Source organism: Atractosteus spatula, chromosome 13 (genome assembly GCF_055471065.1).
Source record: "Atractosteus spatula isolate fAtrSpa1 chromosome 13, fAtrSpa1.hap1, whole genome shotgun sequence".
NCBI classification, from domain to species: Eukaryota; Metazoa; Chordata; class Actinopteri; order Semionotiformes; family Lepisosteidae; genus Atractosteus; species Atractosteus spatula.
The window spans coordinates 31,816,483-31,832,517 of NC_142718.1; the positions used below are offsets into that span (position 1 = coordinate 31,816,483).

Genomic DNA, 16,035 nt, shown 5'->3' on the forward strand with positions numbered 1-16,035 from the left:
AGTACCTTTTCTGGTTATATAAAAATAGTTTTATACCATTAAACATTTCAAAAATATTTTACCATAAAGTAAAATGAAATATTGACTTGTCAGCACAGCTTTCCATTCATTATCAAAGAAAGATAAGCATTTAAAACACTGACAGACAACCATAACTAAAGAATTCTGTCAGTTATGCCACATTTGGAACATGCCTTGGAACCATTAAAATTCCAGCTATCGTCATGTGTTTTACCATACTAATAATCATGGCAGGAACAATCAAATCAATGGTTATCATCAAACTCTCATTAAGTCAGACTGACTATTTTAATTGGCATTAACTCACATTAATTGGCATGCCCTGTGGCATCCCTACACTCATTGTTACTGTTTTTGATTAGGCTGTACACCAAGGCTATGCAAACTTTAAAGGTACTGCAGTGACATTTGAAGTACACTGCTCTGGTATAAACAGGTACATTATGCTGAAATTGAAATTTGATTTGAATAAATGTTTTGCTTTCATCCTTAGGGTTGACATGATGATACTTAAATAGAATTTCAAAACCCTTCAACCTTCTCAATTCAGGCTTTCAATAACTACGTAAAATTAGTGGGACAATAAAGGCAAGTAACAGCAATTTTTAAAACCATAGTGTAATAAGGAAAAATCCTTTTACCTGTATAACTTAATTGCTTTTCCCTCAGTTAAGGCCTGAGTTAAAACAAAACCTTGGTCTGCTGGCTGATTGTAGATTGCTATTAAGATACTTGCTTGCCTCTGGCCTCTTTCTTCTACCAAGCAGAATCCTTCACTAGATCCCGATTTTGTCATTTGATTGGTGTAAGGATTGAACGTTTGACTTATATCAGGCACAAATGTGTAGAAACCCAATTTCGAAAAGGTGTCTCCTCTTTTCCTGGTTGAATAGAAGAGAAGCATATGTGCAAGATCTTTTACGTTTTTCTTACAAGTCTGTATGAAACAAGAAACATTTTTATCACATACAAAGATGTACAGTAAGTGTTTAAATTTATCTGACTTGAATTTTATTCATTTTTAATTGAAATTAAGTGATATTGATTAAGTTTACCAGTTCTTTGGCATGCTTTTAAAAAAACATTGTATAGTCATAATATCTAGTTAGAATATACTGGCAATTTCTATTTCCTTAGATTAAAAAGCAGGAGTGCAACAATATTACATTTACAGAATTAAATTCAATGAATGCTTTAAAAATGTACGAGTCATTTTTCAATTCAACAGATGTTCACGCTTCAGATTGGAAGTACTGTACATAATTTCCACCTATGTACTAATATATAATCTAGAGTCAGTTGCACTATTGTAAAATTCAAAATAAGAAGCAAAATGTGACTCATTTTAAACTGATTTTTAGGGGTATAATCCCAAAACATTTGAAATTTAAGGCCCTGTATAACTTAGAAATCTACATTTTTAAGTTAACACAGTTAAAATTTATTATGAAAGAGCTGACAAAAAAGACAACATATGCAAGTAGCAAAACCAGACTTTGTAAAAATCTAAACTCATCGAATTGCTGAAAAGTTTAATACAGAATTAGGTTACAGTATTAATGCGTACAAGTCCATTTAAAACTTGTGTATTATTACAATAAATATTCTGCATGCCTGAAAATCTAGTTTGTTTGGTAGACATCTCTATGTACAATTTACAGCATTTAGCAGGCTCAAATTCTACAGTGCTTTTTGAAAACACAGACCGGCTGTGCAATCAGCTTCATCAACCATTTACAGCAAACATTTTAAGGCTGGGCAAAACAAAATTGCATCATCTGATCAAACCAAACCAAAACCCAGTACATTGATTACAGTACAGGTTGTACTTGTATTTAATTCCCTGCCACTTTCACAATAAAAGTTAACAAATAACAAAAAACATCTAGCTTCTTTATCTATTAATTCATCTGTTATGTGTTATAAATTTATATAGAACATTCTAACTTTACAAGAAAATTGATACATTATGTGGAATAAGGAATGATTTGTTCATTAAAGGTACACAAAACATTCCATTGTTTTGGCACCTCATGAAACAGAGTACATTTCACAAGAGGATCTTAAGAACGTAAGAAAGGTTCCTAATGAGAGGACTGCCATTGTGCCATGTGCTATCAAGGAAAAGAAACTTGTTACTGTGTGTCTCTGGGATTAGTTTAGCGGTACTTATATAACTCCTGCAAACTTCAGAGGATCAAGAGATCATCTTTTTGAATATATTTATCAACTCCATGATGCAATATTCAATCAACTACATTTGCCAGTTTAATTATACAGATACTAAATTATCAAAAATGGGAATGAGAGAAAAAATGTTTGCATAAAATAATAAATCTTGGCATAATCACAATTACTGTATGAAACCGAAATAGATATTAACAGTATCCAAAATAAAATGTTTTTAAATTTCTCTCATTTTAGAGACTTGACAATTGTGCAAATTAATATCACAAATTAGCCACAACTGATTAAGCCTGTAGTTATTCTTACATTAACCAAGCATGATAGTGTTTATGCAGAGTCAGTGAAGTGAACAATGTCAATGCTTGATTAAAAGCACTCCTTAAAGAAACCCTGAAGGCTGAAGTTTTTAATCATAGTCCAAAATAACCAAGCTCTTTGTCAGAACCAATCTTTAATTTCACTTTTGCTAACAATTGGGACATTTTTATAGAAACCTATAGGTCATCTTTTCCATTTCTGTAAAGGACTTCACACAGTCCCACCAAGATAATTGCTCACTGTATGTGTCATTATTGCTACAGTTCATTTATGTAGAAAAGTTTAAAACATTTATAATAATTAATGATGTCTTAATAACCAGATGTAGGTTTTTTGCCTTCCAACATCTATTCAATTCAATTATCTAAAAGTACAATGAGTGAAAGTCAAAATCGAGTGTGATATTTATATTCTTCCTTTAAATCATGCAATTTAAAATATGCATAATAATAAGACGAAAATGAAGATTTGCAAATCATCAATATAAAGTTTTGCCCAGTCTTAACAAATGCCAAATCTTCCATACAGATAAAATATAATGAAATGCTCAGAATAAAGATTAGACAAAATAAATAAAAGCAATGAGAAGTGAAAATAAAACAGGGCAATGAACTGTATTTAAGGCTAAAGATCTGGCTCCAGCCTCTCCCTTTCTCTAGAATTCCCTAACACTAGCATGCATTCAAAAATAGTACTTCAGAAACACAATTTCACATTATTCCAAATAATAAAATAGTAATAAAATCAGCGCTCAAAACCTCTTCAGCAGCATCTCTCATCCATATTTTGCAAAAGACTTTGCTAGAACGTTAGAGCACACTTTGGCTCCTAGGGTTTATTTATTTCATTTTTATTTATTTTTTGCAAAATAATCATTGAAGATTTATAAATGCCATGCCAGAAAAAATTCAATGCTGTATTACATGCGCTTTGTGACGCTTACATGCCAGTTTATATTAATAATACAATGACCTGAAAAATATCTGAGGTCTCCCATCAAAGCATTTATACTTGCACCCAAGCATACAGGTAGTGCTGAATTTATCCTACTCAATATATATATAATTATATAAATTTTTAAATTTCAATTTCACAATCTTGTCCGTCATTTCAAATTTGAAAATATTGTCAAGGCAGTCAGGGGGAGGGGAGGGGGGGTTCCTGTATTATTAGTTATGTAAACCGGTCTGAATTCATTTTTCTGAGTTTTGGAGGCAGGTGTCCATCCATCCTTCCTCCAGTGGCCAGCTTCTGCAGTTTAGGTGGCAAGTCTGCGACTGACTGGCTCATTGGGTCAGAGCTTACCTTCGTTGTTTTGGAAACAAGTTTTTCCTCTGAGTTTCCAGGGACAGAGCTGATGCGCTGCAGTTTCATTGGCAAGTCCCCCAAGCTGTACGCTTTCTCAGAGGTGGTGGAGCTCATCCGCAGTAGCTTTCTGGGCAAATCCTCCCTCCCTGTTATCTTTTGCAATTTAGATGGCAGCTTGGTGCTTGTGTCCTCAAGTGTTTCCAAGCCATCAACAGAATTATTCTTTTCTCCACTGTTGCTCAGTGAGGGTGCCATCAATGGAGAAGACATGAGAAGCATTTCCTCTTGTTCTTTCACACTGTAAGGGGGGGTTGGAACTTCAAATGTTGCATGGAATTGGGAGTAGTCAACTTTAAAGAAGCCCTCTTCAAGAGAAATCACAGGGAAAAACCTGTGACCCCAAAGAACTTCGTCCTCGGTATAGGAAGTCCGTGCCTGGCATGTCATTCCTACAAAAGAATAATTAAAGAAACATTAGGCAGCAGATGTACAGTATGAGCAATTGGAAAACACAATCACTTTATAAAAGACATTACTAAGAAAATATCTTTAATTGTTTCATAAGTGGATTAGAATTCCTGTATGTGTGGTTAGTTTTGTATGTTTTTATAGTTTAAAAGTGTTTCTTCCTCTTTACAGTTCAGGAAATAAAAACTAAATAAAAAGGCAGCAAAAGTAACATATTTTGGTTGAATTACAATTTTTATTTAGTACCTGAAAATGTAATACTAATAAATTGACTGACTGGATCTCAAGGATTATTGAGGCCAATATTTTTGTTTGTGTTTAACTAAGCAACCCTATTTTATGTATTGATTACATGAATAGGAAGTTCATAAAACAACATTTTAATCATTATACATAGTTTTCTGTTTCCTTTTTCCTTATTACCTCTTTTCAGGAGAGATAATCTTTAGCATATTACATTTTTCAATAAATATGCATTAAAGTATACACAAATATTTGTTCTTGCTTTGATAGAGGAAAAATTGTACAATTAGAAAGAAATTTTCCTTTTCTTCCACAAAGGTTATAATTTTCAAGGTGAAATATTTTTAATGTCATAAATTTCATCTACCCATTCAAAAGCCACAGTAGAGACCTCACTCAATTAAATCTCTGGCACTGTGCCATACCCTCTGACAATGAAATGTTCTTCAATATTACAGTGCACTTTAAATATCAAGTGAAAAACAAGTTGGGTAAAAGAATTACTCTTATCCATATCAGCCAGTAAGAAAAAAAAATAAGCATTAGATTTTATTTTGGTTTTAAACTGTTTATTACTATGGTACAGCACTCATGCAAACAAAAGAGGACAATTAAAGCATTCAGGAGTTCACAAACACTCATGATCTTATAAAGCAATATACCATATAATCAAGTAGCACGGTGGGTAGCATTCACATTTTACAGCTACGGGCTCCTGATATTGAATCCGGCTCTATCTGTGTGAAGTTTATATGTTCTCCCTGTGTTTGTATGGGTTTTCTTCTGGTGCTCCACTTTCCTTCTTTTAAACTGCTCTCCCATTCACACCTCTGCACCAGTGAATGCATGTGTGCGTGCCATGTTATGGACTAGAATGCTGTCCAGGGTGTAGTCCTGTTTTACACCTGCTGGATTAGGCTCTGACTCACCCTAATCCTCTAAATACAAATAGATTTCTTAAAGTAGATTAATGGATGGACCCTCTTATACTTAAGGAACAAGTACTGTATATGTTAATTTCACTCTGAAAAGGCAACAGAGGCACTATAATGTTTCAACTATCTTGAGCTTCTTCATCACGTTTCACCTTATTTAGGACAAGAGGGAAATATATTTTGAAAGCAGTGTTAGAATCAGTTGTTTATTATAGCACAGCTTCCAGACACCCCGTATGCTCTGCTTTGCACATGTGCTCATGCCTATAGGCATTGAAAAATAAAGGTTTTTTTAATAAAATCTCATACTATTTACAGTACATGCAAAATGTGAAGACAGAATGTCTCTGGTTGAATAATTCAGTATGTGTGGATGAACAGTAACCAAATAGTTCAGATGTAAATTTTTTAATTGTCCACTGAACAATTCTTCACCGTACAACAAAAATGTTACAATCTTGTGTATAACATTGAAATTGCATTTTGCAAGAGGACATATATACTGTAGTATTGGAGAATGATCTTGTTGTCACATCATAAAAATTAGGAATCTTTTGGGGTTAGTCCCAATGATGTCTGAAGGAGATAGGAGATATTCAGTTATGCACTGTCCCAGACAGAAAGGGAACCAACCTAATTACCAAAGGACCTTAAGGACACTGTGGAAAGAAGAGTGGTTACTTTTGATGCTAATAAAAACTGCAGAACCCTGTCCTGCGAACTTTTCACATTCATAAAACAAATGAAAAGCTGTAAGGAGATAATCTTGATCTTTACAAAAACCTTTGTATACAAATCTTACTTCACCATTTGTATTTGCATCAGCTATCAAACAAGACACTTGGAGATAAATATCAACTGGTCTTCACTGGATTAACAGTGTTTGAAGAGGACCAGTTAGGGGTACAGGTTGCACATGACAAAGGTGTAAAAAATTATGCCAGTTCGTGTGTTAAACATATCACCTCAAAGGAGCCTTGATATACTGTACTTCAGGATTAGGGACCAGAAGTTAAACTTCTGTATTACAGTACTACAGTATTACAGTGTGTCAAGTGTATGTGTCACTGGTAGCTATCAAAATACAATACATTACTTTAAACATTTTGAAATTATTTTACTCTAACCTATCACTCACTTGTATCTTGACTAACCAATCATTCAAAATAATGTCATATTAAGCATTTTAAGTGACATGTTAAACACACACGTCTTAACCAAACACTTGTTTATACCTTGAGAAGTACTGTAGCTGAGTTGTGTTTGATTGTTGATGTGTTGAAGGAAATAAAGCACATGTACTATCACATTTGCAACTTATCAATGCACCTTGCAAAGATGCAAAGAATGATAAAGTTGCAGCCGCATACATTCCCCCACCAGTTGGACAAAACACAACATTCAGGACTTTTTCTAAACAAAAGTGACTTAGTCAAAAACTCAAGGGAGGTTATTGGGTATTTTTTACTAGATTCCCAATATTTCAACAACATCAACATGGAGAAATGTACAGTACTGTACATAAAGACAACATAAAACCAGGTCCCCTTGTACAACCTGCAAGGTTATAAGGTATATTTCTGAAGCTGGTTTGAGTGTTGATGAAACCTGTCAAGACTGCATTCAGTGGGTGCAGAAGTTCCAAAGAGAGAGACACTTTGACTTTTCAGAAAACAAAAATTGAAGTTCAACAGTGATGAATTTATGTCCATAAACATCTCTGTCCCAGGAAACCAAGTTTCATTGTAGAATTGGCTTCGGGGAAACATATTGTCAGTGTACTTTTAATAACTACTCAATATCGTCTATACTTTAGTTTGTCCCTGATTGCCTGATAATGTTATCTACAGTGGAAATCTGTACTAGAAGTTGCAGAATGATACAGCTAATATGGATATTGGGATAATTTCCATTTAATCCCAGATAGACTAAAGGCAGTTTACATTCCTAATACAATTATTGTTATAAACTAAAAAGTCAGACTTTCAAGGACAATGATCTACTGTAGCAAGCATACAGCAAATACTGGAAGTGTACTTCGCATAGAGAAAGAAATAATGATTCCTCATACTACCTTTATACTGTGATACTTCCTTTACACAAAAAAGTAATAATAATTTCAGATATACTACCTTTATACAGTTATCATTTTCAAGGCTGACCTTGTAATACAGTAGCTATCTTTTCAAACTGCTTGGTAAAGTAATTTACATCACTAAGTCTCTCAAGTTCACAGCAATCCAGATGTAATTCCCTCAAAAATATTAAAACAGTTGTAACCCAAGCTTAATAATAATTTTTCACACATGTACAGTATACAAAAATGTATAAAGTGCTAAACTTGCTTTGCATAAACACATTATGTTCTGTTATAAGTCTCATAGTCTTATAGGGAAGTGATAAATCTTAAATGCCGAAGTGTCTTAAAAACTTGAGGCACTTCTTTAATAGAAAGGACTGTGGGAATATGGAACAAGCTTTTGATTTTCCATTTACAACAGATTTAGTTAAAGGAGCATGTCAACACCTTCCCACAATAACCACAGCAAGTGTTCAAGTTAAAGAGGTTGATGCAGAAAATGTGTGTGAAGAAGCTGGAATACTGTTGTGTGCCTTTATTTTTTATTTTTAAGTTACCACTACTAGCTATATACAGTATGTATATTTATATTCACAAATTATTATCATTCATCATGTTCAGAGATGTTATACTTCTGTTATTTTTATTGTCAGCTTTTGTCAGATTTTCATTGTCAGCCACCTCCAGATTGACTTTGGCCAGTGAATCACACACCCTACCACTCTGTAGTACCGCCAATGTGGTAATAAGAATGAATGTGTGTTCTGAGTGGTTCACAGATTTCTTCATTCCATAATATTCCATTTTAAGAGTGTCCATAAAACTTTAAAATCGGTGTATAACAGGCATAAAAAATGTGTACTGTCAAACAGACAAATAGGAACACATCATTGAATGTTAATCATCAATATTGCAGTTTCAATAAGGCGTATACAGTATATCCTGTAGAATTCTTTGTAGAAAAAAACAAACTAATATTTATATGTTCAAAATATAAAATTATAAATTTAAATTTAAATTATAGCCAGTATTCAATGTGGTCCTTTCTGGGAAATTTTAAAAAGTTAATAGCATAGTTCAAAATATTTTAGAATCTAATTAAATATTACAGAAAGCAATACCTTAAACTCTCAGTTTTAATATTCATAGATTGAATTCATGTTAAATCATGTTGAGATCATCCTCACACAGCATCATTAAAAAAGTAATATAAAAATAAGCTTTGTGTTTTGGAGTGATTTTCCCAAGGTTGTATAATGATATTCTGATTAGAGCTTTTTACAGAGTTTTCAGATGTGTGGCAATAGACCTAAACATCAAGTGCTATCTACCAGCATTTTTACAATTATTCCTGTTTTATATGTCTAGAACCCTTGATATCGTATTTGCATTTATTTATTTTTTAAAAATATATTAGTACATTACAATGACATGCTACTGAATACTGAAAGAAAGAAATTAAACGACTGTATACATACTGTAAGTATAACATTTTATCTTTTATCTTATGTACAGTATGTTGGACATTTTATTAGGCACTGAACTGTTCACATGACTGTCATTTAGGAACCACACAGTAGACATCACAGGGGAGCTTGCTTTTACATGATTCCTAGAAAAAACGGGTGGCTTTCTTTTTTTTTTCTGATGTGAAGGAGCATTCTCAGAAGCTCACTGTCATATCGCTTGGGCTCCAGCACTATCAATTACAGAAAAACAAATTAAAAATCTCATCTGAGCCAGCCTAACAGGCTGAGCTAGAGTACACTCAGAATCTGTAACTAGTACAGTGATAAATATGGGCTGTCTTAAATAGCTGCAGATATAAAGATAGTGTGCAGTTTACGAAAGGAGCTTTCCCAAGAGACAGTAATATTTCATGCTATATGAAATGTGGAGTATTAAAAAGGCTTCTATCAGAATTCATATTTTTCTAGATTTACAGAGACTGATGCTAAAATGTTATGAGTACAGAAGAAAATGCAAAAAATCATTATCCATAATCTATGCTGAGAATACTCAAATGGCCAGGTCATAAGAGTGCTGACATTGGTACAGTAACTCACAACAAAAATGGCTGCTGCAATGACATATACAGTATGTACAGTATAAACAGCCCCTTCTTTTACTTTACATCAGTGCCTTACAGGCTCATGCTTGGAATCTGGATAAACTATTCTCTTTAAAAATGATCTGGCATCCTTCTTACAAGACTAACATAATTCATTTGATTACGTTTAATGTCTTGGTCATGGCAGTGAGTGTCAGCAAGTTAAATGGCTTTTCCTTTCTACAGCTGTGGCTGCAAGTGAGCTCTTCAAACACATTAATGAATCTGTAAAGCCTGTATTTCAAAGAGTTATACAGGATTTCCTTTAAAACAAAATATTTGCTTGCACCAAAAAGAAATAACAAAATAACCCCACTCTCAAATAACAGCCACTCTCAAAATGTACATCCTACATCTCCTTTATAGACATTCATAGACGAAGCTATTTATCTTCATCACTTCCAAAATAAAAAAAAACATGGGTTTTTGACTGCTCCAGGTGTCAACTTAACTATAGTATACAACAATTTACTTTTACAAATGATTAAAACACTTTTCAATCTACTATGTATTGATGTTTGACACATAGAATGATAATATAAAACCTTAGAGGGGGAAATTAAATCCTTAAAAAAGCATACTACATACTCAGTCATCCAGAATTAGCATCAAAACTATCAGTGGAAAGCCCACTACTATATGCTGGAGTCTTTTCTGGCATATTGTTTTCACTGCTAAAAACAGATCAATAGGTGGTACAGTACTTGTGCTGTGTTAGATGTTACTGAAACACTAGCTGAACTTAATCTGTTTTTTATCTCATAATAGTATTTCTTGAAAATATGACATTTTTATGTTATGTGCACATATATAATGCAGTTAGCTACTGTTTAAAACTGTAACATGGCTGTACAGTATTTTTTTCTGAAAAGAGGATTGTAATGTCTTTTGCTCGTGATAGAGTTAAGAAGCAGAATGTTAAGTACTGTATGTGAAAGGTAATCCCAGGAGCAGGCATGTAAAGCAGCAAAGCAAAAGATTATAATTTGGTGTGTAAGACATCCCACACGTTAAACAATTCAATGAATATCCACAGATATCCATACTGTACATCAACTACAGTATTGCTGTCGTTCATGTTCACTGCTTTCATCTAGATGCAGTTATTTTGTTTTGCAAGCAATAATTAAAATGAGAATAAAATATTTCAAGCAGCACATTCAGTACCTCAACAATATAATGGCAAATTGCAATATAAACAATTTAAATATACTGACCTAAATAAAGTGCAGACTTGCATCAACTACAATGCAACTAACAGTACACAACAAAGTCATTCAAATCACTACTCAAAACCTTTATTTTAATCTGGCCTCTGTGTTTTGTTTGTGTGTATTGCTTTTAAATATAATATGTTTTAAAGCCACTGTGTATAATGTTTTTATTATTAAAATCTAAAATAAAATAATCTGTTTTCTAATTACAATTAAAATAATAATTCTATTAGTTTTGTACAGTATTGTGACACATTACATTTGAAGTTGTGTTAGAAACGTAATAGCAACAACCTGTCTCAGCAATGTATACATACAGTACAGTATGATTAGCGTAGGAAAACACTAATGGGCTAATAAACATTTAAAACTGTTCTGATGTCTGACAAACATACACACCTACAATACCTTAAGGATTCACTGCGCCACCTGGCAGTTTTACAAAGTAGTAAAACTGCATCAGATTATTTGAACAAAAATAAAAAATGTGATGACACACTGCACTTTGTGACTCCACGGAATACATACCTACTAACACTTTGCACATTCTAGATGGCTGCATCTGTATATGTCTTTGTATGTAAACAAAAACACATCTTAAATGGGGGCAGCAGTCAAACGTTTGTTTTATTTTAGTTTCTTAACAACAAAGCATTTAAACCCAGCTTTGTCATGTGTGCAGTGCATATTTAACAACTGAATGGATTCTTCAGAAGCAATCCTTTAAAAGCACTGCCAAGAAAGATCTGGGTGTTCTTTAATCAATAAATTAAGTCCCTTTTCCCCTCAATGTTACCATTTAATCCATTTGTTGGTCAATTAAATTGTCTTTTACAAGCCTGCACCAACACTGAAATCAGTTACAGCTGTTCTCTCCTTTCCACTAGCATGAAATAAAAACCGTGAGCATAACAGCTATGGAAATGTCATGAGAGGCATTACACAGACCTAAAGAAGATGTTACACTAAGTTCTCTCAGTACAGTAATAAAGCAGATATTTATGGTTTCTCCCATTGTATTATACAATTTTATTTTACACTGTTTTAAAAAATATATAAGGCATTTTCAAAATTAAGTTTCTACACAATAAACATCAAGTATCAAAAACCATGCAACAATAAGGTATTTATGATAAAGGGAAAAAATGGAAAATGCAGCATACAGTATACTGTAGGTCTTTCAACACTGCTTTGTTTCTTGAAAGCTTTAATACCTAACATTAGAAATATGTGTTCCTATGGAAACCAAGTCTACAAGTATGAACATAAAACCTACAGCATCAGGGTTTTTCTGTTTTAAATCCAGCAAGGAACAAAAAAATAAATGCAGAGCAATTAAAGCTGAGCCACATGTGCTTCTCTGCCAAACTAATGGACATACTGTACTCAGTGGTCGTCACCCATGCTCATCTTATGTCACTCTCTCTTGTAGCCAAGTATAAGGCTCCAAACTGCCATTACTTTGATGCTGCTCTCGATTCTATTTTTGCTGTGCTCCACTCAGGTCTGACAGTTTCTTTTCTCAGTTATTGATGCAGAACAAAATGGAAATTATAGCTTGTTTGACACTGCATTCTCCAATGCTGAGAAAACTAATAATTGGGGATTATGTCTACATTGCAGCCATCTACCATTAGTCAATATACATCTATACAGTACATACTGTTTTTTTTTAAAAGATACCAATTAAGTGTTTTAAATTTTCAGATAATGTTAACAGGGGTTTACAAATTTTAATGTAATTTTAAGATGGCATGGTGTTTATCAAGACATATACAGTATTGCATCTATGTACTGTAATTAGAAGTGTGTTGAAATGCAATGGATTATATTAAAAAATAATTCTTCCTCACTTGTAAATCGCAGATGGTTTATAATTTAGATATTTCAGTTATTTATTGAATGACCCTAAAGTTATGTAGATACAGTATAATTTATACATTGTATATATATATTATATACTGTATATACCAACCCACTGTTACAGAGTTTGAAAAGGCTATTGCAATGTAAAGAAAACAAGACTTGCCAGTAAAGAGTTGTGTTGCCTCATAGCTCTTAGTTCCTGGGTTGAATTCTGGACAGGGGTACCTTCTATGTGGAGTCTGTATGTTTTCCACATGTTTGCATAGGTTTTCATTACTACGTCAATTGTGTGCTTGTATGTGCCCTGTAATGAACAGGCATCCCATTCAGGGTGTAGTACAGTATCGCCTTGCATCCTGTGTTGCTATAAATCTCACCACAAATAAGTGGCTTCCTAATAGTGCATAGATTTACAGTATGTAACGTCAGTTACAGCATTGTTTCAAGTTTCAGCATTGTTTACACATATCAGGAAAGACCTTTTGTCAACTAGCATAATTATACAAATGTAATATATACGTTCTATACTCATGATGTCATGTTTAGTGCATTCCAGTTTTCATTTGATGTTTTTCATTAATTTCAATTGATTTATAATTAATTTATATTGATTTATTCGGGACATTTTACCTTGCTGGAAAGCAGAACCATCTAAATTCTAAATCTGCTTGGTGTTTATAAAACCCAAAATAGCATGCATAAATAGCAAATATTAATTAAAATGTAAAAGGAATAGTTACATTTCACATTTTGAGTGAGCTTTTTGTTCTGATAGAAACAGCATAACCCTGAATGGTGTTTCTTGAAAGGTGCGTATATACACACACTTCACTGGTCAAGGTAGCTACGCCATGATGGTGTACACTAACTAAACAGTCAACTTTGACTTTATATACACAAAGCAGAAGTGTTTAAGCAGACAGTTCTGTTCTTTGGCATTGTGAAACAGTTCAGTACCTCTTAAGATTCACATTCTCATAATTCAAAGCAAATGCATGCTCTTAAAACACAGTATAACCTTGAAAGGTGTTCCTTCTAAGATAGCATATGTTGTGTTTTAAGGCCTGTAAATATATCTAGACATATACAAAGCTTTTATATATAAATAAAACTTAAGAACTTATAACAACATTACATTTGGAAAGACATTTTGAATTGTACATTGGTTTGAAGATCCCTGTTTAATTATTTTTTCATTTTGCATTATTCAGAGGCAAAGTCTTGATAAAAGAAAAAAAAAAGTAGTTACTTAAATGTTCTCATCTGACATTTCCACTGATGCAATCACAGGTATTCCAGTAAATAATAGTGACACATTTAGCAAAAGAACAGAACAATGCACAGTTCACCTGACTAAACACTGCTGTAAACAGGTCGATCTGACCTAGAGCCTTCTCAGGTCTGGATTCATGAAAGTGAAGTATTGTAAATAAAATCAGAATAGTTCTTATCCTAAAGTACACAAATATTGATAGAGTACAGCTTGGGACATGTAATGCTATAGTTATTATGTAGGAAGACTTATTAAATGTACAGTATACATTTTAACAAATTATACTTAAAAAAACAATACCCTTTTCAACCATCTGGGCATTTTGTGGCTATAATTCTAAATGTATTAATAGCAAATTACCATGTGCATGTTTCTAAATGTCATTTTGATCCAAAATCCTTAAATTAAAAATGCAAATAAAAATAGTTATTTTAATAATTGGTTTAAAAAAAGAAATAACAGAGAAACATATGCACTTACTAAATAAGACGAAATATACTGTATGGACTGTGATGTCAGACAGCATAAAAGGTAATATTATTATGTTATGCAAACAATCCAAGTATAGCATTGCAATGCTAAAAATGCAATGATGCTTCATAGCAATCTGACTGATCAAAACTGTTTGTCTGAAGGCTTCAGTTAATATTTCTTAGTTACTGGTAATACGTTTATATGCAGGATTAAAACTGAATACAGTCCTACACAGATGAATATCTAAAATTGTGCCAATTTTGCCAAGGAGTCTGTGCCAAAGCTAAACATTGACAGATCCCAGAAAAGCTGCCAACAGCAAACTCTTTGAAGGAAAAATCAGCTGAGGAAGATAAGAAACAGCTATCTATCATATAATTATTACTAAAAAAAGGACAAAGAAAGCAAAGTAATCCAATTACACATGATAACGGAAATCCATAATTTCATAGAGCTTTTATATAGATGGGCCCCTGAGTAGACGTACAAACACAGGAATAAGCCACATTATATCCAAAAAAATACAGTACAAATAATAAGAAAATATACAATTTAGTACTAGAATTATACTTATTATTTAAGCTAGAAATTAAACATGAAATGCAAAAAAAATATGCCCATGATCATTAACAAATTCATAATGTTATGACTAAGAGAGAAGTATTTTTATCTTTGAAAAAAGCCTGTCGGTCTTAGTATGTGATCTATTTTTTCTTAGAAGGCAATTATCCAAATGGTAGGTCACTAGTCTGGACCCTGCAAAATCCTTGCTGTTTATCACATCCTAAGAAGTGAAAAAAAAAACAGGGAGGATAGCTCCTCCATTCTATCTCTCCAGCAGTGAAATAGTTTCAGGCCTGACCCTGTGCTCTCTCTGACAGCAGAAAGCACCCTGAGAAACACCACACAACCCAGAGAAATGTCTACCAGTGGACAAAAAAGCTAGAAAAAAGTTTAAGTGTTTTTTTTTAACATATCAGGAGTTAAAAGGACAATTTTGATTTGAATATTTAACATAAATATTTAATGGTAATTGAATGACCATTGCACAGAATTAATAAAGTACAGTACATGCACCTGTGTGGAAAGCTAGTAAAAAATTCTGTATGTAGTTGAGAGGAAATTTGCACCTACAAAACTTATTATATTAATATCTGGTTCATTTTGATGGGAGCATTTTCAGACAGTTTTCCATTGATCTAACTTTTATTAAAACCATACATGAAGATGTTCAACACTAGGGCGAAACATGTAAGAAGACCCCCTTGCAACTGTTAGACTGAACTCTTATTTTAAAAGTTAATTTCAATGATAAATTATTTAACAAAATGTAAAGTAATGTAAATGGCAGTGAAACCATTACATTCAGGTCAGTAATCCAAGTTGCAATTCAAAATTCAGCCTTAACGTCTTTAAAGTCTGTTTGCTTGTTTGCTACAGTGGAAATAGAAATAAATATAGAGTGAAAATGCAGAGATTAGCCTGCTTCTTATTAACCGAGGTTAAACCGTGAAACCCACTTACAGTATATACAATTC

General features: G+C 33.0%; 1 protein-coding gene across 1 annotated transcript in view; it reads right to left on the reverse strand.

The window, feature by feature from the left end:
• Positions 1-1,538: 1,538 nt before the first annotated feature.
• Positions 1,539-16,035, reverse strand: part of kcnj3a (potassium inwardly rectifying channel subfamily J member 3a) — a 64,601-nt gene continuing 50,104 nt past the window's right edge. Inside the window, exon 3 of the mRNA XM_088930462.1 lies at positions 1,539-4,283. Coding sequence (XP_088786588.1) covers positions 3,700-4,283 — 584 coding nt within the window. The 3' untranslated portion in view covers positions 1,539-3,699. The remainder of the gene's footprint in view (positions 4,284-16,035) is intronic.